The sequence below is a fragment of the Manis pentadactyla genome, chromosome 3, assembly GCF_030020395.1.
Source record: "Manis pentadactyla isolate mManPen7 chromosome 3, mManPen7.hap1, whole genome shotgun sequence".
Classification (NCBI taxonomy): Eukaryota; Metazoa; Chordata; class Mammalia; order Pholidota; family Manidae; genus Manis; species Manis pentadactyla.
In genome coordinates, this window is record NC_080021.1 from 9,766,989 (window position 1) to 9,791,648 (window position 24,660).

Consider the following 24,660-nt stretch of genomic DNA (forward strand, 5'->3'; position numbering starts at 1 on the left):
TAAATAGCAAAATAGTAAAAATGCTTAACATTTAATTTTTTAATCTAGTGCTTAACACAGAACTTTAAAAAACACAAATCTCTCCAGACTGATGTATCAGAAATTAAAAATTACTAGCAGTTATTTCTTTTAGGAACGAAAAGCAGGAAGAGAATGACTCACTGCTTTTTCTGTATGATATATTGAAATACATGCAGAAGTATTTTAAAAATTAAAGAAAAAACACAAAATAAACAAACCGAAAACCTGAAACCTACTACCAAAAACTTAAAAATCAATCTCTCAACTCATTTCTATTCAAGAATATTGAGGGCATCCATTAGCAAGTACCCACATTAGACCATTAGTCTTCAAATCTGTAAGATGCTAAAAAAGTTAACCATCATATTATGCTAGGAAAAAAGCCTCACAATTTTACTACATGTTCAAATTACAGGTAGCCAAAGGGTTTGACTTCTTCACTGTGTAAGTTTACCACTGCCATAAGGAAAGAACGTAAGAATGTATTTTGTACCAAATGTTTCACTAGATGTGGGCAGATCTTCCTTCTTCTCAACCTCTGGTATGGCTATGGAAGCTGAAGTTTCTTCCTTCTTTGAAGGGACTTTAAACCATTTTCTCTCCTCTTTATCTTTATTGCTGTTCGCGCTGGTTCGAGGCTTGTTCCCTGTTTTATTCTTGGCTGCAGCTGCAGCAGCTGCTTTCACTAACGCTATCCAATCCTCCAAGGGAAAAACACAAAACATGTGAAGCATTAAAAATTAATCAAAACTTATGCACGCTAATGAGCAAAAGCATGTATCACATTTTCAAAGCTACTTTTACACACACACAAATATAAAAACTGAACTAACTATATTTACAGGGTAAATTGACATGGTAGACTGTCAAATTTAACAGTCTAATGGGTTAGCTGGATTATATAACCTTACATAAAACAGGAAAATTCACAATAACAATATTCCTTTGATATATTTTCACAGGAATAATATCTAAAATAACAGAGAAGTCTATGACAAATAAGGATATTACATGATATTGGGCCTTAATTACTTGACAGTTTGAATGTCAAGTTGTGTTTCTGTAAAACAACGGACTACAAAAGAAATAAGAGAAAAATGTTTATGTTGCAATTCTGCAAAGATTAAAAGAAACATATTCCCACTGAGCAAGTTACTATTCCTTATTAGGAAGAATATGTACCACTCAAAGTATAGTCAATTTCATAGCAATCAAGGTATGATTTTATTAGTTTTTAAAGCTTTCAAAGTTCAGATACCAATTTATCACAACAGCTTCATATAACCAGTAAAAGAAAAAAGTTACTTGTCTTGACCAAGGTAAAGTACACACTGTCAGGCTCCAGATTAATTTCCCTCTCTCTACAGCTTACTGTGTCTGTATTAGTTACCACTTTTCTGAGGAGGGAATATTTATTTTTCTTGTGCTCATTTTTTGTTTGTTGTTAAATAATTTTTACTCCTTTTAATGAAAAATGCTTATTGTAAAAAAAATGGAAAGATGAAAAGAAGTGGTGTTAACATTTAAATCTGAACAATCAAAAAGATTTTTTCAAAACAAGTATCTGTAATATCTCTATAGAGTTATCTTCCACTGAGGCCACTAAGTTGTCAAATAAACTCAACAATTCAGATTCTATCAAAATGCATTATACACTAAATTCTTAGTCCAAGCAACTAAAAACAATTTCACAATATCAAATAAACTTAACTCATGGGTTACATAAGCAAACACAGATAATTAAGCAATACAGGCTGATAGCTTCTCAATCTTGAAAATACATGATGAAGACAATAAGCCATCAAAAACAAACAAAATCTATGTCTCTCTCCCCAGCATGATTGAAATACACTGAAAACATCACATGACTGCACCTAACACATTCGTTCACCAATCTTCTATTGAATAACATGCTACATGTGCCAGGAAATATGCTAAGCATTAATGAGACAACAGCTGATAAAAGACGCTGGCTCAAAGCCCCAGGAACGCACTGGCCCAGCAGTGACCACATCCTTGTTCCTGCCTAGAAGACACCCAGCATCCAGCTTTTCCAGTATTTTAAACTATGTCCCCAGTACATGTCTTACTAGAAAGTGAATTATGACAAGGTGGTGTCATGGGGTTTATATCTCTAGTTTGCAAACCAAACAAAAAACAAAGCAAAAACAGATGCACCAGTATTGTCCAACCCCAGTTTTACTTAAAGCCATCTTCATTTTTGGTCCTGACTGTAAGGAAATAAAATTAACTGCAAGACAATGTGACAGCAGAAATAGTGGAGGAATCAATAGAACATCACAGAAGAAAAAAGAAAAGACTGACTTAAGATAAAGACTAGTGGAAGACTTCAGGGAAAAACGGTAGATGAGTTGAAACCCTGAAGTAGGAATTGGCTAGGGAAAAGGGCAGAGGAAAGGAGTAAATGGGCACTCCATGCAAAAGGAAAACAACTGAAGACATGGCAGTCAAAGTGTACACAAAATGGGAAAGAGGGGTCTAAGGGTGAAGGAGCAATCTGGATAGCTCAAGGATGGCAGAGCTGAGCCTTGAGACTGACATTTAATAAAGCAAGCAAGCATCACCAATGAAAAAGACTGATAGGGAACAATCAACAAAGCAAAAGAGAGCAACAGGAGTAAGTACAAAGTGCTAAATTCAGCAGAGAACATGTGTTTGCAGTTTTATTAAGAGCAGAGCATTTAATTCTGGGTTCCACATTGTGGGGACAATTTTAAGTTGTTAGAGAAATGCTGAAAAATGCCAAAGGTAAATTCCATTTCCAATTGTTTTCTATCTCCAATAAAGAGAAAAGTAGGACAAAGAGATTCATGCTGTACCTTTTAAAAGTGAAATTAAATGTAACAAAAAAGTTCTTGATCATATGACTTATTAATCATGGGATCACTGCAGTTGTGTGATTCAAGAACTCCCCCATAATTTTGCTCTATTTTTTAAATAGGAAAGATTCACTATAAAAAATAACTGGTGTGATCCCTCCATGAACTAGAACTAGTGGTAAAGCTCCCTGAAGATAACACAGTACTGCTCCGTAACGAGTAATATCTGAAATCAAGTGAGTTCAGAGTCACTCTGCATATTACAGTTGAGTGAAATTTTAAGTAAATTCAGTCACTCAATTCTCTAAGTTCAGAAGTCATCAACTATGGAATAGAAATATAAGCCATACCTACGTCAAAGGATCTGCTATGAGAATTCAAAAAAACGATGTATGTAAAAAACGTTTTATAAATAGCAAAGGACCTTATACAAGCTAATCTTTCATACTAATAACTTACGATACAAATTTTCTACCAGCATATTCTCAGGAAGAAAAAAGAACAGAAAAGAGCTATATAATTTCCATAATGCACTTAGTTGATGCCTTATCCTTTGCTAATATAGTAAAATTAATTTTACCATGTATCTTTATAAAGGAATTCTCAAAGTACTCAAAATCTAGAAGAGACAAAGTAGGACTCTTAGCACTATCCATGCAATACCTGATTAATGTATTTCCTAGATGAAACAAGTAAAAAACTTGTTGGGAAAAAAAGACACTCATAAAAGAACATTTCATTTAAAAAAATTCTATAAATATTTTTAATGTGCTTAAAATATGTGTGTAAAAATCATAAAGAAAAATGTAAAATTATTTTTACATATTTTCCCATATTTTTATTTACCCACATATTCTTTCAGAGTGGTACTATAGCACTGATTTCAATGTTAACATATCATGGTGTGACTAAAATACTTACTAAATACTTATAAAATACTTCCTAAAAATAAACATCCAATATATCCAATAAATTTATTTTTACAACTTATCGTTTAACCACAAAGAAAATTAGCTCAATGTCTCACTTGGGAAAAAAAGGAAGATTTATGCTCATCTTTTTTTTTAATGTCAATCTCATGAACACTGAATAACCAGAATTACAAAATAATAGTTTTAAAGTAAAAAACAAAATTGAGAATTTTCAGCCCTACCTGAAAAAATTTAAATAAACACGTATATATTAAGTTCCCAATGTTTTAACCAATCTTTCAATGCAGCAACCAAGAAATCACACCAATGAATGCTTAAAAGAACATTTTATTTATACATACAAGTAGGCAGACACAAAGCAATTTCCTAATCAAAAGAACTTCTATTTTAAATTGCTTTCCCATATTAATTGGGGAAAAAAACTCTTGCCAGCTGATAGTTTCAAAATGAATTTTTGAAAAACAAGTGATCTAAACAATCATGCTTCTCAGAAGGTATCAAGAATAGCTTTTTTTAAATGTGGTGGTCTATATTTCTAGATTACTAAATGTATATACTTGACTGGAGCTGACCAGGTTATTTCAACACATTTCAGGATGAAATTTTTCATTGCTTGGTATGGAATAAATATGTAGCAAACATCCATATTAAACACTTTTATAGATTGCTTTCAATTTCTTAAAATTAATTGTAGGTCCAGGTGCTGAAAATCCCAAATAACAGCATAACATGAAAGAAAATATTTTAAATTTCTACTGGCACCTTTTCTTTCCAGTATTTCAGGAAACATATTCAACCAATGGAATCATGGTTTTAACCTTATCCCAGGGTCTCTTTCAAATGCTTACCGTTCATTCTTGCTCTGAGCAGTGACAAAGCATGTAGTACTACACTGCTTACATCATATGACTCACAGAGCCCTACCTGAAACAGCCTACAGAGTGTCAGGTAAGCGCCTTTTAAAAGAAGATTAATGGCTATGATTTATAGAAGGAAAGAAGAAGATAAAGAAACTCAATATAAAATTTTATATTAAAAATTAACTTTCTAAATGATACCATATACCAGGAAAAACAAAACAAAATTTAAAAAAGGCACTTACCTCACTTCCCATAGACTGGTTACACGATCCAGCTGGGTCGATAGGACAACACCAGCTTAGTGGATGCTGGGATTTCACCTGGAACAGAAACTAGTGACCTATAACTTTAGCAGGTCTAAAACCAAAGAAGCAAAAATCAAGTGTATAATTTATTTTACATTCTAAGCTTCTTTTTCTTGCTGCTATTTGGGGCTATCAGCACATAATCCTACAATTAGTTCACTTTAAAAATGTGTGTATGTGTGTGTGTGTGTGTGTGTATATATGTATGTATGTATGTGTGTGTGTGTGTGTGTGTGTGTGTATGTGTATGTGTATGTGTGTGTGTATACATTTTTTTTTTTTTGATTGGTCACCATTCGAGGAGAAACCCCTTTGGGTAGCTAGGAATGCTGAACACTCTTACCTGCCCCTTAGCATCCTCAGGCATGGCTTTAATGTGCATTCTTTTTAAACAACGAATTACTCCATCATAAAACTGAACTGTGAATGTTCCTGAAATAGGAGCAAGTCAGAATCATTAGGAAATATAGATCAATCTTACAAAAACACTTGAAATCTAACAAGTAACACCCTGAGAGAAATAAATACACTCTGTCGTAACTGCAAACACACACCCCTGTTAAGGACTCAAGCTTATTAAGTTTATTTTCTCTTTCCCTCTAAAAATAACTCTGATTTCCCTTAAAAAGAACACAAATTAAAACCTGATTAACTGAAAGTAAATCTGATTTTTCCTGAAGGATTTTAAATTTTATTTTGTAATAATTTCAATATATACTTATATAACATGTCAAATATAAAACATAAGTGACAAAAATCAGGTAATTATTTACAAAAATGCATAAAATTTCTATAGGAATTAGCATTTGCTCTCTTTGAACGCTTCTTTCCAAATAAGGGAGATAAAGATCTGATAAAGGGAAAATATCATTTTCTCAGGAAGGGGTTATCCTTTTGGCAATATTAATAGTCTGACAAATAAGAATTAGGTTCACAGGCTTTTAAAAGCTAGAAAATACTTTACAGATCATCTAGATAAAAGTTTTCCTGTTCAGATTAGAACACTGAATTCCAGCGAGGCTAAATGCTGGGTCCAGTTACAGTGAGCTAAGTGCAGTGCAGCCAAAACTAATAACCTCAATCCTTACGCCTTTCCTCTAACTCATTTAGCTCCTCGGACTCAAGATTCTGTTTGCATGACTATCACACGGATTGTTAGAATCCATGTTTTCAAGTCAGTACTATTAAAAAATGTATAGATTATGTGGATTTTATACTTTTGAAAATTCCAATGTTTTTCTATTATTTCCTGTACTGAGGGCACAGTGCCCCTTTAAGTAAACAGATACTTGACCTTTACAAAAGAATATAAATGATAAATGTGATCATTGGTATTACTGGCTTTGAGGCTGGCACCAAAGCCAATGACATATATGTTTAAAAAAATTTTTTTTTAATTTGAATGACACCACTTGATTTCATATCTTTCTATAATTAATGTCAATGCCCAGTATTGCAGATATAAAGATCTAAACCCAAGTTATGAAAAAAAGTGATCAGCTGAGTAACAAGGACGTTAAGACAGAACATTTTAAGAATGCCAAGCCTTATGCACACCTTACACTACTGCCATCGTCCCTGCAACTGTCCTCTTCCTTCTTCGACACGGCATTCCAGATGAGATCAGGCTCCTCGCTATGGCCACTGCATTCATCCCTCCCTGCTGTTTGCTGCTCACACTGTTTCCTCTGGTGTGATGCCCTCCTCTTTTCCTCCTTTCCTCACTCCAACCCACTCTTCAAGGATCAGTGCTTCAACCCCACCCATAACATGAAAAACCTCGCTAACTACTCCAGTCTACACTTATTTGCCTCCTCTTGTCAACTTCTCCAAGACATATTACAAATACCTAAATGTTCACATGTGTTAGTTTTGTTTGGCTTTTGTGGTGAACAGAAGGCTCCTCGAAGGCTTCCTTTGTTTTGGGTTTTGCCTTTTCTGGGGGGAGATGGTGGATGGGCAGGCTTGTCCAATAGGTGGGGCATATAGAATCACAAAATAAATATGTCTAATGGAGATTTTTAATAAACAAATTATATCTGCCAATATTTCACTAAGGACTCACTCAAACTGCTGAAATGGCAGATACTATAATCGGTATCCTCACTCTTTCACTAATGTAAGCCTAAATTTCCATATTACATGTCCAAGGACAAATGGGATAGAAAAATGAGGGTAGTTTTGTTTCTAAGTGTGTTGTATGTGTGCCTATGCATGTACGTATACGTGCATACTCCCAATGAGCTTTAAGTAAGGAAAAAAGGTCACAAAGCTCTCCACATGTAAATAAACCACTCAATTAAAATAGGGAGGAGCACTGTTTAATTTTGCCATGTTTTACATGGGTGGATCCTATTATCCAACAGAACTGACTCATTATTTCTTCCTTTTGTTCCACAAATTGTTACGGACTGCCTACTCTGTGCTAGACATTGGACTGGATACTCTGTGCTGGACATGGGGAGCCCGCCTGTGTAAGACACAGGAATAGGAACTCCATAAGAGAGTTCTCCAGAAGTGTAGGGAACAAACAGTAAGATAAAAAAAGGCTCCACGAGAAAAGAAAAAGTAACCTGCAAACCTAACAACTGAGACGTCCCTCAACTCTTTCTCTAGGAAGGTGACTAATGGTAATAAAACCATTGCCATATTTGTTATTTCAATTCATTAAAATGATACATTGGAATACGGCCTTTGTAAAGTTGTAATTTCTAACTAAACAATTACAATTTACTTTTTCACACCTAACATTCATTAATAGAACTCTTTTAAAATATTTTCCTCTTCTTTTTTCTTGTTTGTTGTTACTTTAAATCCTCAGCTTAAACCCCTTCCATAGTTCCCATCACATCCAAATAAAATTCAAATTCTTTAGCAAGATTACAAGACACTTTATATATGGACCCTTGCCTCTCTCTACAACCTCTTCTCCTTCTGTTCTATTCCCTTTAAAGGGATCCTTTACTCTAGTCACATCAAAGACTTGCTCTTCCTGAAAAGTGATATGCCTCTCTTCTATTCTTCTACATATACTATTTCTTCTGCCAGAAAAGTCTGTCATTCTCTCATGCAGCTAACTTGTTTGTTTTTCAAGATTGAATTTAAAGGAAGGATCATCTTAAATTCCCTTCCTGCAAAGAAGCTGCCACTCAATGTGTTTCTTTAGTAAAAAGAATGAATGAGTGATCAAGTTTAAGAAATAGCTTTAATAAAAAACTCATACATTATTACCAACTTGTAAAATATACTTACAAGTTTTCACAACTATTTGAAATGAGATTTTAAACAAATTTTAAAAAACATTTAAGCACATTACACTAATAATTTAAATATTAATTATCCTGTCTTTCCAAATTAATCAGTCTACAAAGTTCCTTCTCTTAAATATGTCATCTGTCCAACAGATTTACTCATCTTATGCCACACTGACACACTTGCTTTCTGGGTTATTGCCAATATTTTTGATCAGTCAGTAACTTGTACTCAGTATCAATAGAAGACACTACAAAAAGCTTTGCGAAAAATTAACTCTCAATTATCTATAGAAATTAAGAAAACGGGGGCAAGGGAAAGATGCAAAGGAGGAAATCCTCAAAATGATAAAGTTCCATACTTTTTCATCCGAAAATATTGTACTGTATTTTGCTTCCAAGCAGAACTGATTTGAATTTCCCTATATCATTAACTTCTCACACTCTGGATGATATGCTCATGAAAATAACTTAGCCAACAAGCTGAAAACAAAGTAGAAATAAAATGCATATAATATAAACCTGTGCACAAAAAGCTGAAAAATCTTAAACTATTTACCTCTACTAATTTAAATAGTTGATTAAGCATTAAGTATATCATGTATCATCTTACTCTATACAATGCATGACAAATGCTCCCAAAAAAGAGTATTAGCAAGAAATTCGTTAAGCAAAGTATAAAACAAAGAAACAGCTACATACATGAATACTTACATATACTAATTAAAATTAGAAAACAGTTAAATTACTATTAATACCATTTTAAATCTCAGATCATTTCAAATACATACCTTCTTTGTTAATTGCTTCAATCTTGGCAGGGTAATAGCGACAGTCTGTCCAACGAGCCAGAACTTCTTCTCCAGCTTTAAAATCCTATTTTAAACAACTTTTAAGGTCAATGCCATGTAAAATAAGTAATCTTTCCTGAATAAAAACAAGCTTTTGCAAAACTGAACAGAATTCCTTTTAAAATATATCATTACAAACCAAGCAAAATGAAAAGGCTTGCTACTTACAAAGAAATCTTCTTCATCTTTTAGCCCTTCTTTTCGTAATGCAGGTCTCTCCAGGGGTCGCAATCTATTGCTATCCCAGTAAATCCACTCATCATAACGGTGACTCCAGCGCTCAAAATGGACCAACATCTTGCCCTCCTCATAGTCAATTTTTTCAATTCGTGATGGATACCTCAAAATTTAAAAAGGAGCTTCGTATCAAGAGAAAATTCTTAGATTTGTTTACACAAAGTATTAACAAGGAGGATTTAACCGAAATATTGCTTACCATTAAAACTGTAAATAAGAATATATAGGTCCATATTTTTGAACTACCAAATAAACAAAGTTTGCTTCATCATTTTTTTTAACGACTGTTCTCAATACCCAGTCTTCTTTTTTTTAATGACTGTTCTCTATACATTGAGAAATACAAATTACTGCACTATTTTGGGAAATAATTTGATAACATGCTTCAAGAACCTTAAACAGATTCCCATTTTTTTGACCCAATAATTCTAATTGTAGAACTACATATAAAAACATTTGTAAAGACAAAGAAAATAGAAACCACCTAAAAATATGGCTAGAAAAACTGAAGACTGTCTACAGCTATATAAACAATGGTATATCTACTGAATAAAATATTATATAGTCTTTAAATGTGGCATTTACAAAGAATTTATGTGGAGAAATGTAAAAAAGAAGTGGCACAGTGTTCAACAGAATTTTAAGTATGTAAAATAAACCTGTCTAGCAAAAAATACCAACATGTTCATTTGTCTCTATGTGACAAAAAAGTACTTTTTTTCTATTTTTCATCATATACTTTCCAGTATTTTACAATAAGCATCAATGATTGGTAGGGAAGGCTCAGTTAAACCTTGTATTTAAAAATATAAAAATAACATTACATTGTTCTGTCTTCATGTGTGATGATTCTCCGATGATTAATTCCAAAAAAGAAATTAGTTAACTTGAAACTTTTAGCAAGGAGAGTTGCTTCATCATTCCTAATGTTCTATATTAAATGTATAAACATAACTCAAATTTTCTTAAATATCACTAAATAACCTTAAGAATTCAATAGCAGCACTTAATGGATGATTCAGTCATAATGGTTTATCTCATATTTTTGCTAGTTTTTGATAAATCTGCGATTTTCTTTTCCTTGTGGAAAATTAGCTTTAACTATAAAGCACAATAGAACTTACATAACTGTGAAATTTAGAAATTGGTTCACTACCTGCTTTATAGATCACTCATACTATTCAAGGCTTTTTACACATTCAAAGGGCCCTGAATCTTTCTCTAGTATAGCTTCTTCCCTCACTTTGGTTTAATGATACCGAACTACTTGCAATTTCCTCACATTATGCTGTCAAAACATTCCTTCTTTTGTACATTCTGTTCTCTGCCTAGCCTTAGGCTGCCCTTTCTTCCCTTGTATACTCATTATTCAAGACCTGGTTTAATAGGAAGACTTCCCTACCACCACCACTCCACCCCACCCCACCCCACCCCCACTCTGGCTGCATCCATCTCACCATGACCATCTCTGGGGAAGGTTCCTCAACTGGATGCGGTAGAGTGTTCAGAGCCCTTGAAACATTGATGTGTGTGACCCAAAAGAGGGTCCTATCGTCAAATTAACTAGGAAAATACTGAACTTTAAAAAGTTAAACTGCTTTATTGAAAGAATTCCTGGTCCCTCAACAAGACTGAAATAAAACATTCACTATTAGCAAACTTGGTGTAGTAACCCTTTTATTATGGAATATTTCTCATATTTCTCAAGAAAGTAGAGCTCTAAGGAACATGATTTAGAAGCATGTCTGGCCTATGAGCTTCAGGCAATAACTGAGTCATGTCCATCTTTGTATCCCTCAGCATACAGCACCTTAACAGACACACCCTGGTCACTCAGGAACTGATTAGCAGGAATAAGAGGTGATATTATAGAAAGACAATCTTCATACTTCTTCACAACTAAGAAGGCTGTCATCCCAATTATAACCTTAGGTCAGATCTTACTTTTAGTCTTTTTTTGGAAAATAGGTGTGGGTGAGGAAACACTGTTAAAGAAAGCATGTAAGAATAGAAAACCTAGTGGATAAACATACGCCCTGAGGTGGACACGCAGACCCCACCCGTTTAGAATAAATGCAATAATGCTTGCCTTTTGTAGTATTGTTCTGACTAGGTTGTGCTGCTGTGCTGTGGTTTTTAAAACATAAAAATTGTCAGTAGCATTAAGGGAAGTCTAGAAATAGAGGTGTCCTTTATTGTTCAACATTCACTAGCCACTTAACTACTATAAAGACATTTTCTATTACAAAAATTGGTAAAATTCTTTCTAACCTCACATGTTTATCACAATCTTTTTAATTTTGAACAAAAAATTAAAGTTTATTCTCTCAGTTCTTTCAAATTCTAAATGTACAGAACTCTCTTTACTTGGACATTTCTCAAAGTGAGAATAGTCCACAGAACAGAGTCAAACACATTTTTATTTTCATAAAATGACTGAAATCAGCCAAGAATCAGAATCTGAGTTCAAAAAATTTAAATCTGGACTGCATTTTTAAGTAACATAATATTCCTAAAATATTTCAGATTCTGTTCGTTGACAGGATGCCTAATGCAACAACCAGACTAAAAATTATATTTTGGAGAACTTCTTCAAGATAATTGACATAATGTTATACTCTTCACATAAATATTTAGGAATTGATAAGGTAAACTTCAGATGAAGGCCTATAGTTAAAAACGAGTAACATGAATACCCAAGATTACCAATGTTAATTTTTATAATGTTTACTAATCAAATTTTGAATCTTAAAGATATTTTCCTAAATATTACTTGTCAAGAATTCCAAATTTCTGTTCATTCATTCAACATATGTTTGGGTATCTAGTAAGATTAAGGCATTTGCTAGGCACTGTTTGTAGGTATAAAGGAAACAAAAACTCCAACCTTCAAGAGGCTTAGCTTGCAGTCAGATGACAAAGAAAAAAAACAGAATATTTACTAAGAGTCACATGTTTGTTACGCTCTATGTTCTTTTCTTACTGACTATCAACTGCTCTTTATATACCTTATCTCATTAGATCCTGGTAGCCATTCAGGGTACAGATATCACAGTACCCATTTAACAGATGAAGACTGTCTAAGAAGACATGTGATAGAATATTCAAAGCCCAATGTAACTGACACAGAAACCTATAGGAGAAATGGGATGAGACCCGAATCAAAGTAGGTATATCATATTTAGTAAACTGGTAAGTATATACAAAAATTTTATGTAAGATGCTATGAGTAGTTGTTCAGAGCAAACTGGAGACTTCACTGAAGGTCCTTGGGAGACATAATCTATGTTGGTCTTACAGGATTTCTAGGATTTAGACTTAATGAACATGGTACAAAGGTAAAGTATATACACTTTCATTTATTCCATCAGTGTTCATTTACTTAACACTATCATGTAATTCAATGTGAGACAAAGACAGACAATGAAGATGCAGAGACAAATAGAATGTGGTTTCTGTCCTTAAAGACTTCAGAGATTGGACGGGTTCTTTAAGGAAACAGTTCCCTTTGGCCAGACTACATGACAAGTAGCAAGGCAAATAAAGGAAAACAGTAGAATGTCAGATGGGACTAGTTAACTAGGTCAAACGAAAGGTTTTTAAAAAAGCAAACTAGTGAAATGACCCTTCATTCTACAAACAACAGGGAATCCCTTTAAGTTTGTTGTTAATTTGGTTATCAGTTCCACCTTAGAGAAAAAAAAAATCCTAACATTAAGATCTTTGCACAAAATGGCAATTTGTGTATAATTCTACACACTGAGATGACTTCCCCATTCTCAAAGATGGCCCATAGTAATAATGCTTTGATACAGTGAATGAAAAATACTGTTTTACAAATACGTCCCTAAATGCCTCTTTCTTCAAAGACAGCAATATTATTTTAATGCACAATTTATGTTTTATTACAGTTGAGTGTGAAAGGAATGTAAGATTTTTCTTACTGAATTTGGAAGATTAATGTTATTGTTTTGCTATTTTTTTTTAAAGGCTGAGTCATGGAAAGCTGTTAAAGTAAGGAATAATGATTAGGCTGACTCTCAGACATTTATGAATAATTTGAGAAAAGTGCTGAGAAGTGGGAGACGGGTTTCATAGTTAAAACAATTAGGGATAAGAAAAAAAGAAAATACCATAGCTGGATTTCCCAAGGGTTCAGAAGAAAGAGTTGGAGAGAAGGCAACTTCACTAGAAGTATGATTCCTCAATGCCAAAATTCTTCACAGAAATCTGCTACCCCTTATCATTTGTTACTACAAAATACTGTAAAATTTCCATTATCTTCTCTATAACAATCTCACTTCAAAATGCAGGTATTGCTTAAATGATATTTACTTGTATAGAAAAGTGGGGCTTGCCGCCATTGCTGTGGTTTTATCTTGTTCTCATTTGTCTTTTACACTTGAACTCTAACAGAGCAGTTTACTCTCCGCAAGCTAACAGAAAGATGACCCAACTCTAAAATTGATTATGAGGCTTAATGGAAATAAACAGCATTCAGAAATACTGAGGAGACTTTACAGTGATTCTTACAGAATTTTCATACATGCAATTCTACTACTGTAGTCTCTCAACGGATTTTTTAGAAGCCTTTCTGAATCAGCGTGATCAAAGCCCACTAACGGTCAAGTTAAACTGTGGCTATAACTACAGAGTAAAGTGAGGCCTTTAACAAGAATGAAAACTGTTTCACCTTCTCTAAACTCAGACAGCTTCACTGCTTCATCTGATAACACCAGGAACTTAACACTGTCACTGGTACCTCCCATTTGCACAACATTGCTCAGAAAGTAGCAAATTATCTATGGGTTCTGGAATAAACCTGCAATCTAATAAGAACCATATGCTGCCCAAAGAAATTAGATATACACTGAATACACTGTACTGATTCCCTTATAGTATGAACTCTTTGAGTACTGCTAAAACACAAAGAGAGCATGAGAATCCTAAAGTGGGAGTTACTGTTACAGATGACTCCCTATACTGGCTCACACTAGTAACTATTCTACACAGGTCCTGCCTCACCCACTAGGTCAGAAGACCATAATTTCTGGAGGCTCTATGCAAAATGCTGTGTGTTTGGTACAGATGTTTATGAATCTTCTCTTGAGGTAGGGGTTTTCAACTTTAGATTTTCAAAGGGGTTCATTATCAAAAAAAAATTTGGCAAGATCATGTACTAGCAACTCTCAAACTATAGGTGCTCTATTATTCTTAGAAGGAAGAAAGAAATGATGAGCATGCAGCTCTGTCAGAACTACAATCTGAGAGACTTAAAAAAACTTTTCTATTCAATGTAGCATCAATAAAACAAACACTATTTGAACTTCGGGAACCCATTCTGATTTGTCATCTAGTTTGAAATATCCAGATTTTTACCTGTATTGATAAAAGTCAACCATGAGGAAATGACAAGAAAAATTCCTTGATACACGTATGGCCTACCTTCTCCTGCATGTAAGCCACAGGACAGAGTTGTTGACTATTCATTGTTACAATCCACTGAGCAAGGCCAGACAACATTATCAAATGTCCTAAAGTCCATCAGAATTCTCTGTGATTTAACTAATCATTTGAGTAAGTGCCATGTTAATCAAAAGACAAAGTATTTTTTTAAAGTGCCACAATAAATTATGCAAATTATGTATTTTAAGTAACATATTTTCTTGTTTATATTGGTTAAGACAAAATTTCTCATTAATGTATACTTAATTAACAATTCCACATTTGTTTCACGTAACTCAATAAACACTGAGTCTCTAATTCACTGTGTGCCAGACACTAAAGTAGGAATAAAGTGACAAATACAAGTAAGATATTACTCCAATCAAAAATTCAAATTCAGAGGGGAGGACGAGCAGAAGATAATCAAATGAACACAATTACAATATAATGTGACAGCTCATATAGTAAACCTACATTACAGTAGCACACAGGAAGAACCTGAATCGGATGTTCTCCTGGAGAAAGAAGTCATTCTTTAAAGGATGAAATGTGAAATGCTTGAAATATGATTTAAACACAATCTAATGTTAGCAGAAATTTAGGGAGTTAGGATTAATAACTCAAACCTATTTTATGGCTAAGAACTTCATAAGCAAGAAACTGTAACATGGTGTCATAAAAAATGACTGAAACATATTAGAAGAGTTAGAAATACAAAGGTAAGAATTTCCTTAGACTGTCAGAAGGATTATTTGCCAAATAATAAAAATTGATGTAGAATATAATCCATAGCAAACATAATATTCTTATAACCTACTAACATTTTTAATATTTTTGCTTTTAAATTTATATTACACTTTGTAATTTTCAAAAGTGTTTTCTCATCTATTCAATCATGGATTAAACTACATCACCTAGTATTTGTTATATTTTTAGATGAAGTGCTTTTAGATACTGCATATTAATTTGTTTCATACTTTAAGAATTAACACTGAATAAGAACAAAGAAAAAACTGAAGGAACAAAATAGCAGCAGACTCACAGAACCCAAGAATGGACTAACAGTTACCAAAGGGAAAGGGACTGGGGAGGATGGGTGGGAAGGGAGGGATAAGGGGGAAAAAGGGGTATTACGACTAGCACGCATAATGTAGCGGGGGGCAGGTGGGGGGGTACGGGGAAGGCAGTATAACACAGAGAAGACAAGTAGTGATTCTACAGCATCTTACTACGCCAATGGACAGTGACGTAATGGGGTTTGTGGGGAGGACTTGATAACAGGGGGAGTCTAGTAACCATAATGTTGCTCATGTAATTGTACATTAATAATACCAAAATTTTTTTAAAAATAAAAAGAATTAACACTGAAAACCCTTCTGATTTTTGTTATAAGAATATTATGTTTGCTTTGGATTACATTCTTCATCATTTATTATTTGGCCAAAAATCCTCCTCCTCACACTTTTAAGAATTAACACCCTGAAAACAAAACCTTTTGATTAATTCAAACTTGATATTCCAAAATAAAGTATAAATACAAAAGAATCTAGCATTTTAAGAACATTCAGATGATAGTTTGTATGTCAAAATCACACCTTCTCCAACGCTGAATTCTAAGAGTTTTGTCACATTACCCCTCAGGTCCTCCTTTCAGACCCATTTATCTGCAGGACACAAGTACAAGCTGCCAGACCACCCTGCTTTCTACAGTTCACAACCCATGCAGTAAAGAAGAGCTACGGTCAGAGTTAGCTATGTATTTTCCTTTAGAACCATGTGGCAATCACCTTTGAAATTAACGTTTCATTTCATATCACTGGTTTGAAACTCCTCCTCCTCTCTACCTCACTGGTACCCTGAACTCCCGACGTGCCTACATCCATTCACATCGTCAGTTCTAAGCAAATCAAAATGCCTGTACTGCTGCCTTTTCACTCATTACTGTCTCCCACCATAAGAATTACCAGACTGGCAAGAATTCCTTTCCTACTCTACCAAAAAGAGGCCACCAGTATGTTGTATTTCATATAATTTGTTCAGACTAACATGACCAAACTCTTTGTTACTTAATTTTGTCACAAAACTTAAAACTAGCAGGTTTTAACCCACCCAGTTTGTTTCTTAATATTTAGCACTTAAAAAATTACTTCACTACTACACATAGTCCTGTTTATATACCTACTGATTAAAGTCTCAAGAATTTACATTGACATCTCTCCCACTAAACAGTACTTTTTCAGAATAGCTAATATTCATGCTATTATTATAATTAAAGCTAACATTTATTAAGTGTCCATCATGTGGCAAAAATCATAAGCTCTTAATATGCATTGTCTTGCTTAATATTCAAAGAATCTTTGAATTAGGTGTATTATTTTTCCCAATTACTAAAGGGATGTATAAAAGAGGCTCTGGAAGGATAAGTAACTGCTCAAGTTAGTACAGGTAATATATGATGGATCCCTGAACTGAGGTTTGTCTGTCCTTAAAGACTGCTTGTGATCAATATATATTCTACATCTTGCCAATGATGATTTTCATCTTGTCACACTTAATGCAGAGTTTCAGATAAAGAGGATTCTTACCAAGAGGTATGAAAACAGATAAAAATAACAATATGAAAATCAAATAATATGGGTTTTTTCTTTACAAGTTTAATTTTAACCTTCTGCTTTTGATATAAACAAATACCTGAAGGTGGTTTTCATTAGCCCAGAGAGTATAGAAAACAGCTTTTTTTTTATACTGTACAAAGTAAAACATCATCCAACACACAGAAGGACTAAGCAATGCAGAAAGGCTCTTTTGTCTTATTATTAAAATTTCTCAAAAGTTGCACTATATTTCAACTATGCCTAAGTATAAAACAACATATAATTAAAGTGAAAGAATCTGAGAAAAGGAAGTAACTTAACTTTTATGATTTAAAAACTGTTGTAATATAAACTTAAAAATTAGGAAATTTAGGATATGATTTGTTACAGAACTAAGAAAAACAACTATGTGACTTTAAAGATATAATTAAATGTGTTAATCTAGTTTGACAAATATCATCCTATGCTTAGTTTCCAACCCATAAGTCACATTCATTTGCCATAGTTTTCTGTAAGGGTAACCAGATTTCATGATACCCCTAAAACTTTTGGGTTCGTTCTTTACAACCCACCAAAATTCAATGAACTCTGCTGGGCACCTTTTAGGGGCTTAGCCTTGTATGTATATCATTTCATGTAAGTAGTTTATTCTTCAGTACCTTACCTAACCATCAGGTGCTAGAAACATACTCATTTCTAACTGAAGAGGGTTGGTTTTTTTTGTCAGTGAGAAAGAGACTTGCAAGACACACTGAATATTCAATAAATACCCACATATTCTTCAGTTTTATTGCAACAATTCTCTCAAAGTTGAGTTAATGTAATTAAATAATGTAATACCTCCCCATCAATTTTTAATTTAATAAAAAGAAAAATTTTGTATGCTAATGATCTGTGGGAAGTTAAATGACGGATGGTCAATAGTTCTTCAAATATAAAGTCATATAAGAATACTAAAAAACTAGGACTCATGAAGAACAGCAAACCTAAGCCACCTTTCCAATATCACCTTTCCCCAAACCTCTTTTTTTAAAGTATACTACAGATATTTAAAACTTAAAACTAGTATTATCCCCTTACTTTAAAAAAAGTCATTTAAAAACAAAATTAAAAATTCTCTAATATCTGCAGATACTGTTCTGTCTACTCAGCAAAACTAGAATTGCAAAATATTATTTTTAGAAGAGTGGACTACCACCACAGATAAATTATTTCCCAATGAGTAGCTTTAACCAACTCCCTACTACAAAATAAAGCATTATTTAATATGATGTGACAAATGTAAAATCTCAAAATAAATAATATTCGACAGGAAGGATTTAACTATTAGGGAGCTGGATGGGTATATGATATGCAATGGTTCACTTTTATGACTTCAACCAAATGTCAGATAAGCAAATAAAACTGTCTTCTCTCTTGGTCTAACCCCTCATTATATGCACGCACACACACACACACACACACACACAGCACAGCACGATAAACCTGAGGTTCCTGAACTTCACAATTATATGTTTATGAAGGAGGTTAGGAAATCATCAGCTTGAAGGTCTGATTCTAAGGTCAGCTTGGGAGGACAGGCCTAAAACTTACCTGCTCAGCAGAAGCTAATTCCACAGAACAGAGTGACACAGGCATGCTGGACTCTCAGGGCTTTTCTAAAACACCAGAAATAATACATATCACTAGGGAAAGTCAGAAATTAAGGTTGCCTGTGAACACAGAGCCCATCTGCTCCCTGAAGCTGAGGCTCAAAGGCTCATCTATATATGAGGCAATGGTAATAAAGAGATGACTAGACTTGGGAGTCAAAAGAACCAGGCTATGAGGCTTGACTAGTTCTTCTAGCCAGATGAACTGCGATAAAACAGCTAACATCCACAAACCTCAGATCTGTCATTTCTCAACTAGTAAAGATCATCCCTTACCTGATAGTTTTCTTGTAGAATTCAAGTGATATATGGAATATTTTCTATAAATCCTGAATCATTACCTAATAGTCGATCCATGATTAACTATAGCCATGGATAGCTTTCTTCTTCTGGGTTTTTTTTTGTTTGTTTTTAGCAACTAAGGCCTAAACCCCAACAACTATCCAGACATCTAGGGTTGGAGGTTACAGAAAGACCAAGAACAAGAAAACTGAAGTACCTCAAAGTAACTGCAGGGCAGTATGTTCTATCCTACTGTTAGTGAATTCCTACCATATGCAAATTTAGTGAGTTAGAATATCCTACTGGAAAAACACACTTTTTAAGCCAACAGTTATGATTCTAAGTAATTTCAAAATTAAACAGTTAACAAAAAAGGATTTAAATTAGTTGGAGAGCAGGTTGGAGAAAGGATAACAACCTACCCAACACCACTGTACTACAAAGACTTCATACCTCTGCACTTTTGTTCCAAATTATTTACCTCATCCGATTTTTTCAACTCATTTTCTCTTCTAGTAACCAGCAGTTTTTAGCAAACTATCTATGACTTCTGCTCCTTATCTATCTTACTTCTGCCTCAAGTCTGTTTATTTACCTACCTGAAAATGAGATTTAAAAATCTCATCTGAATTAGATGGGTTTCTAATTTGAGGAATGTGAAAGATCATCTAATATGTTACACCCTCATTTTAAGGACATTAAAGCAGAGAAGTAACTCTCCAAAATCACACAGTTCACAGCAGAATAGCAACTAGAACCCACAGTTTCTGACTTCCAGGTAAATTTACTTTTTCTAATATTCCTTTTCTCCCACCTTTTAAGAAAACTAGGATAAGCAAAAAATATGACCAGATAAGAAACACTCTATAAGAAATGTATCAGTATAATGAAGGGAAGCACATAAGAGCAAAACCTTTGAGGTCACTGAGCAAGATCAATACCTTTCAAGTATATACAGATCCAGGAAAACCCAATACAAAAAGATGAGATTTCATTCATATAACCGAAGATTATTCTTTTTTCAAAGTATTCACCTAAGGTTTCTACAAATTTCAAACTCACCTAATATAATTTAAATATAATTTCAGGTTTTAAATTTTATCTGCATACTACTTTTCACAAGCACTTTGCTATTCCAAACAGAAGTCATACAACTTACCTCTATTGTTTTCCTTTGAAGAGCTAAATCCAAATAGAAAAATGCAAACCTTTTTTTTCCATAAAATACATACTTCTATTTAAATTAGAAGGTATTTCTACTTCCACAATCTAAACTTTCTCAATTTTCCCATTCTGTCCATGAACATTTTATAAACTCACATTTGCAAATATTTCATACAGTTTAAAAACTCCCGATGTGTGGAAATAGCATTTGCCAATTCAAATTTATATTGTTTTATCAAACTCTGATACTTGGAGACATCTCTTCATTTTTTAATCTTTCATATTTCTTTCCTTTAGATCTATAAGAGAATTATATAGAAATATTCCAAGAAAGATCGGAAGAGCATAACTAACTCATCTGAATGTTTTAAATGGACTTCGAATTTCCAGAGTACAACAGTTGATTTGTTTTGTTTTCATAACTGAATCATTACTATAGGATAATTATTTTAATTTCAGTCAAAAGGCAGAAGATAAATCAGTAGTCCAAACCAGTTTGATTTCATCATTATTCTTACTGAACAATATTAATATTCTCTATAAATGATAAAACTCTGCAGAAACCTGAAGATTTTATTATCACCTCAAAAAAGATGGCTTGTAGCTTACTGTAATGATGTGATTTTCTCTCTACATTCCAGGCCTTCTCATGTCCACATTAAAACCACATTTTAAAACTTACAGTTTTAAGTCTTCAGAGCCTCTAAAATTCATTTTTCAACCCTCCCTCTTCTGTTGCATTTACTTCATTGCTTTATAATGATGATGTACCATTTTGTAGAATTTTAAGCAAATATACATTATTTTATTTGATCTTTAAAATAATTTTGTACGCAAAAGCCAGTAACACTGCTCCCATTTTACTAATAAGCCAACCAAATTCAAGGACTTACCCATATTTACAAGCTCAGAAAGTAAGTCTGATTTGAAATCTGCCTCTTTTGTCTTCAGAATCTCTTTACAGTGTTTCCAATATAACTTAAATTCTGAGCTTTCTCTTTCCCCAAATACATTCCTGTATCAACAACCTATATCCATTTTCATTTTTATTATGTTACTTTATTCAAGAGATTACAAAACCGGTATGTCAAGCTTTGGATGTACACAGGTGTGGTAGAAAATATGATGGAAATAAAATAGAAAAAGGTTGTGTTAGCTGTAAACATTAACATATTAAAAGTCCTTTAGAAGACTTTTAAATCAAAAAACTGTTGAGAAAGATATTAAACAGAATGTTTGAAGTAAAACCACAAACTTTTTTTTAAATTAAAGCAACCTACACTACTCAGCAGGAGTTAGGTTTAGTCAGTAGAGAACAGACTCAAGGATCAAAAACCACATCCTGGAACTGAAGATGACCAGCCTCTCAACGGCTTCTCAGGCTCTCCATCTGTTAGTATTAGTAAATAAACTATTTACCAATAGCTTTGGTTAAAAAAAACAACAACAGTTTCCTAATGTAGCTGTAAAGTTACTTTGAAAACAAAAAGGTAATAAATCACTACTTAAAAATGTATTTTCAAGGATGAAATATCTTTCTGAACTTTAAAGATATGTGATAGGTATTCTCAAGAGTAATATTGCACTTTTCCTAAGAAAAGTCGAGTGAGTCTTCCTATTAGATCTACCCCAAATCTAAAAGTGGGAGCTTAACTTCAGTTTATTTCTGCCCAGTGAATTTAGAGTTTATCCGTTTATTGCTAGGTATATAATAGTAAAAATTGTTTTCCTTTTTTATACAGAAAAAAACCTTTCATATATAAGATAAATTGGTGTTTTGGGTACTCCACTACCACAAGTTTCCTTTGCATTTCTCCTTAAGAGGTAATGTATCAACATGCAATAAGTTACTTCTGTTAATAATATAGTGTTTATTGTAAATGTCTTGAGGGCAAAGACAGTAAGCAATATTTGCATTCCTGCTTATCCCTCCCTGGCCAATGCCTATAATAGTTCAAAAGGCATTATGTCAAATAAAGACTCAATACTTTCCCTACTGAACTGAATACATGTGGAAGACTAAGCATTCAATATGGTTGCAACAGAAGAGAATGTGACAGGAGGGAAGGAGGCATGAAACAGGGGAATTATTTCAATATATTTTCAGTAATTAACTATTTTGCTCCATACAAGGTTAAAGTTTCTTAACACTCCAATAATTCTTCTACATTGGTACTTGATATTAAAGCAAAAATTGGTAGAATTTACATGAAATACAGAATGGCCAATAATAAATGGAATATTTCCTTAGTAAGTGGAAGTTTATTATCTCATTCAGAAATAAAATCTGTTAAGTGGACTGTTTCATAGAACTTTTGTTCTCCTATAAAATTCAATAAATCTTAGCAAGTAATTAGTTGTCCAACAGTAAAGCACTTTAATACTAAATTAAAGGGTCACTCAAGCCTAACAGTTCTTGAGACTACTGACATTAATAAACAAAGTCACAATAAGAAAATTCTTTTTTTCAACTACCTAGAATATGTATATATAACAATTATTTTCTAATCAAGGAACCAACTATAGCAGAATGTTAAAATCTTCATATAAAAGAACTCATAAAAAATCGAACTGACAAGTTTCAGTGATTATCATATGTGATTATTTTGGCTAATGCTTATTTTTTTATTGAAGTATAGTTGATACACAACATTATATTGGCTTCAGGTGCACAATATAGCCATTTGACAATAAAAAGCATTACAAAATAGATACCATGATACCATCTGTTAACATACAAAGTTATTACATTATTGACTATATTCCCTATGCTATACTTTCCACCCTTGTGACTTATTTTTTAACTGAAAGTTTGTACTTCTTCATCCCCTTCACCTTTTGTCCTGTAACCCCACCCTCTGCCCCTATGGCAACCACCAGTTGGTTTTCTATATTTGTAAGTCTACTTCTGAATGTTTACTTAGAGACCATTATTACTGGAGTCATTAAAACTAAATCTAAACTTCATCAATGAGTACATCTGCTAGTTATCACCCTACCTAAGCACTTAGGAATTTCTTAGTGAAAAGCACAAGACAATGTAAAAATTGAAGTGCCAACTCTCATTTGTTCTCTCAAATTCCAAATCCTCTGAAAGCAGAGTCAGGTTGGATTTTTAAAGTAGTTCTTTTTTATAACCTTTTTCTTTTGGATTGTCAATTTAATCACTAAAAATCAATTTTCCACGAATACCAAAGTTAATTATGCTAATACCTCTGAAAATCACTAAGAGAACTAATAAATTTGTGCTTCTCTCAAACTAGAAGTGAGTACAATTGCAACTTTGTCAGTTTGGAAGCCTAAAAAAATATATTAATATGAATTAACTAGTGATTTAAAAAGCAACTTTAAACAGGAAAAAAATAACTTAAGATTAATTAACATCAACATAAAAGAAGAAGTATAATTTCCCATACCCTTGGATCACATGGAGATTCCATAGCAGGCCTTGACAGTAAAAAGCTTCTTATGGTCAAATCAAAAAAAAATTAACCACCAATTACTGACTAAACTGGCCATCTTCTGCTGTATGGTCTAATGCAGTGGTTCGCAATCAAGAGCATCCCCAATGAACATTTAGCAATGTGTGGAGATAATTTTTAGCTTCGTGACTCTGAGAGGTGCCACTGCTTGATCTCAGGTGCTTCCTAAGTCCCTCCTGAGAACTACTGGGTACACCTTCCACTTGATGAGGGAAACAAGTCCTTGAAACAGAACTACCAACTGAAATGCATTTCAGAGTCATGGGGCCAAAATAACTATGCCTTCCCACTTCAAACTGTCCCAAAGCAGAGCCCACTAAACTGGGGGTCAGAGACATGAGTTCAAGTTCTAACACTAGATACTGAGAGAAAAAAAATCCCAGGCTGGTGTCAAGTCAAACACCATGACTAAACACTATTTCTCTGCTTGCCAATGCCAATTCAGGAAGGTGGCTTAATGCAAATTTACAAAATGCCCATTATGTTTTTAAAGAAGCTATAAACAAAGAACATGTCAAGAAGTCTGGTAGACAAATACTGAAGCTGATGAACAACTAGACCCCTTATCAAAATAAGTGGGCTTCAAGAAGAGCTGAGGAAGCACTGTTCCCATAGAGGTACCTCTCTAATGCCTCCTCAGGGCAGGGGACTGAGAAGGGAACAAGAGAAATCCTACCAGACAGCCAAATCAGAGGTCAGCTAACCGGAATGAGGAAGGCACTCCTTAAGAAAAAGAAGATATCC

General features: G+C 33.6%; 1 protein-coding gene across 11 annotated transcripts in view; it reads right to left on the reverse strand.

Annotated features, from left to right (window-relative positions):
* The window catches only part of PHF20L1 (PHD finger protein 20 like 1), an 80,499-nt gene that overhangs the window by 52,519 nt on the left and 3,320 nt on the right, over positions 1-24,660 (reverse strand). For 5 of the 11 annotated variants that reach the window (XM_057497732.1, XM_036890466.2, XM_057497733.1 and 2 more), the window contains 5 exons: positions 9,229-9,400; positions 9,001-9,085; positions 5,302-5,390; positions 4,896-4,985; positions 515-722 (listed from right to left, as the gene is read on the reverse strand). In XM_057497732.1, coding sequence (XP_057353715.1) covers positions 515-722; positions 4,896-4,985; positions 5,302-5,390; positions 9,001-9,085; positions 9,229-9,400 — 644 coding nt within the window. Of the gene's footprint in view, positions 1-514; positions 723-4,895; positions 4,986-5,301; positions 5,391-9,000; positions 9,086-9,228; positions 9,420-24,660 lie in introns of all 11 variants that reach the window. The other 6 variants (XM_036890471.2, XM_036890470.2, XM_036890474.2 and 3 more) reach the window with 3 other exon arrangements.